Raw genomic sequence first — 3,175 nt, forward strand, 5'->3', positions numbered from 1 at the left:
GGATAATGGATATTCCAATTATTCCATGCAGCTAGATTTAAAAGTAGGTCTACAGATGTGTAGGTGAAAAAAGGTGATAAATTTTGTGGCACTACATATATACATATACTTTCTCAGAAAATATGTATAAACATGCATTCTGAATAGGGAAGGATTATTTCTTTTACAGAAATGTTTTTTCAGCAAATTTCTCATAATTTTCATTTGCCATGTCTAAACACAATTTCTATTTCTTCACAGTCAACTTCACACTGATGTAAAACCTAAAATCCTTCATTTATAAGATGGATGCAAATTTTGTCTTTGATGTATTGCAGCAGACACTTTTAAAAGAAACTTTTTATGAGTCAGGTGATTATAGATTAACACCTGTATGAGGATTACTCATATTCTTCAGTAAGAAAATAGCTCAGTCGGATGATATTGGTTGTCTCCAAATACAATTTGTGTGGAACTTTAATTTAGAATTATACATAATTTGTTTAATCTATTTAACAGAAGCATCATTCTTGAAAATGTATAAGATCGCTTGAAAGCAGAACATTCATTCAATAAACATTTTGATGTTAAATTGTTTTTTCACTTTAACACCCAAAGAATTTTTTTCTACATTATTTTCTAAAACATTAATTGTTGTGACTGTCAATTGCTCTTGTTTCAGCAAGATGAGATAACTGAAAGAAAGATTGGTATAGTTGTGCAGAGAAGTAGGGAAGTTAGTTGGGAATGTTCTTTGTCTCCAGAGAGTAATCTTTTTAGTGCTTCTGCACTAAAGCTAACCAGTTTTATGAGATATAAAAAAAAAGTTATTATTTAAAGTATTTGGTTTTTCAGTAGCAAAGAAGGTGTTTATAAATGGTTTTCAAATGGAGAGGGTGTTTATAAATGATTTTCAAATGAGAAGAGGGTGATTATAAATGGTTATTGCCAGATAAATTTAAGATCAAGAATATGTGTTAATTATCAATGTAATATTTAATCGTGTTACTCAACCAGCATGCCGGTAGAAAACATGAATAGGATTATCCAGTGCGAATGCCTGTTAAACAAAGGTTATAATTACATAAGTATGTTTATGTATATTTATATTTATGTAAATTAAACTCAATGAGAGAAAGAGAGGGATAGAAATAAGAACATATGCATGCATTAAATGTGTTTGTTGTCATCTTTAATTGTGTCTAAGTGAAAGAAAATGAATGAAAGCCAAGTGTGAATTTTCTTTTCACAGTGTGAGGTGCATCTGAGCATAAAGCCTTGTCACAGTACGATGATCTCTCAAAAAGTCAGAATTCCAGAATATTTATTAAGTTTGAAAAGACTGGAAGAACAATGTTGATGCACAAAAGAAGACTCCATTGACTTTAAAAAATAGAAGTCTAAATTAAACTCATGTGTGTACCAATGTGGTTCTTTGATTGGTGAAAATCTAATGCTTGTGATCGGTGGAAATAACAATGTATCAAAAGATCCAAATTTTGCAAATTTTCTTTGATCTTTTGTGTACAACAGCATGACAATCTCTGAGAGGTTGTAAATAATATCAAAGTTTAGCATTGTATATTGTCAAAAACATTTAGACAATATAGTAGAGAACTGTCTGCAACAATCACAAAGAATTATGTATTTTCTCGAAGAGTGTATACTGAAGACCTATCTACAAACTTTTTAGAAAAGTAAAATTGTTATGTATATTTTGTCAGAACATTTGCATATTTTAGATCTTGAAAATATTCATTTCCATTCATTTCTTAAAATAAGTAAATTAGATAAAATCCGCCAAAAGAAGTATATGAGGTAGTATCAAAGAGCTCCCAAACTACTTCTGTAACACACCAACAGATGGCAGCACATGGTTGCATGCACAATGAGAGCTAGCAGTGACTTTCATGAAGCAGTGTTTACTTCATAAGTGGTGAAATTTGTGTTTTTGTGATCAGGTGTATGTAGTAGTCTGCAATTTTTGTCATGGACGAGAAATTGTAACAAAGAGCCAAGATGAAATTTTGCGTTAAAATTGTTAAGTCTGCTAGAGATATTGAGCATGTTTCAGCAAGCTTACAGCGATGAAGCAATGGATTGTATGAAATTTTTCCAGTGGCACAGGCACTTCAACCCAGAAAGAATGTTCCTGGAAGACAATGAGAGATCTGGAAGACCTGCCACATGCATCACCCTTAGAAATGTGGAGAAAATTCATCAGCTTCTGCATGAGGATTGCCAGAGGACAAGCAACGACATTGCTAATGTTGTTGGTTTGTCTTATGGATCCGTGCAGGCATTCCTAACATCTGGATTGAACACGCAATATGTCTATGTTAAGTTTGTCTCCTGCCTGCTGACCACTGAACAGAAAGAACATCTTGTTGAAATCTGTCAAGATCTCCATCAGCCTACAGCTGATGACTCATCATTCATTTTGAGAATCATCAGTGGTGAACGGAGTTGGGGCTGTGGGTACGACCCTGAGATGAAGCAGCAGTCGCAGTGGAAGAGCCTTTCATCTGCATGACCGAAGAAGACATGACAGAGCTCGATCAAGAGCATGTTCATCCTTTTTTGCCCTAATATCTGGGGTTTTATGCATCGGAAATTCATCCTCAGAGTCAGATCATCAATCAAGAGTTCTAGGATGACGTTTTGACGCATTTGAGGGAGGAAATTCGGTGAAAGTGACAGGATTTGCAGAGAATGAAGAATTGCATTCTTCATGACAACAGTGTAGTGATATGCTGAACTCCAAAGTGAGTATGCATCTCAGACTATTTGGTGACCTAAAGTTTTGTTTAGATTACAATAATTGGGTAAGGTAAGTCATCAAAAGTGACTTGGGTGCTGATATTTGACAAGTGTCACAGTAAAAAAACTGAACAAAAATAACAGGTATTATTTCGTAAATGTTAGTGATTGATTCATTATACATAAAAAAGACATGAACCAATTATACATTCACAACTAAAGCTATAGAGATTCTAATAAAAGAATACAAAGATAGAAAAATATTGTGTAAAGTTGGTGGTGGAAAAAGATCTATAGACTGTCAAGTTAACAATAGGAAAAGTTAAAGGGAATAGGAAATTAAACCATAATATGGAAGAAGATAAAACAGCTGGTGATTTTCCAACCATAAATGTTGCTAACTGGACAGTAAATCTATTCGAGCAAAGCAACATAC

At 33.5% G+C, this 3,175-nt stretch overlaps 1 protein-coding gene across 1 annotated transcript; it reads left to right on the forward strand.

Annotated features, from left to right (window-relative positions):
• Nucleotides 1–2,044: 2,044 nt before the first annotated feature.
• On the forward strand, nucleotides 2,045–2,512 carry LOC106872697 (protein GVQW3-like). The gene has a single exon (XM_014919775.1). The coding sequence runs from the start codon at nucleotides 2,045–2,047 to the stop codon at nucleotides 2,510–2,512; it is 468 nt and encodes a 155-aa protein (XP_014775261.1).
• The last annotated feature ends 663 nt before the right edge of the window (nucleotides 2,513–3,175 follow it).

Source organism: Octopus bimaculoides, chromosome 4 (genome assembly GCF_001194135.2).
Source record: "Octopus bimaculoides isolate UCB-OBI-ISO-001 chromosome 4, ASM119413v2, whole genome shotgun sequence".
Taxonomy (NCBI): domain Eukaryota; kingdom Metazoa; phylum Mollusca; class Cephalopoda; order Octopoda; family Octopodidae; genus Octopus; species Octopus bimaculoides.

What these genes read in the sequence shown, in the direction of transcription:
- LOC106872697 (XM_014919775.1), top strand. Translation starts at nt 2,045, where the DNA reads ATGTTTCAGCAAGCTTACAGCGATGAAGCAATGGATTGTATGAAATTT.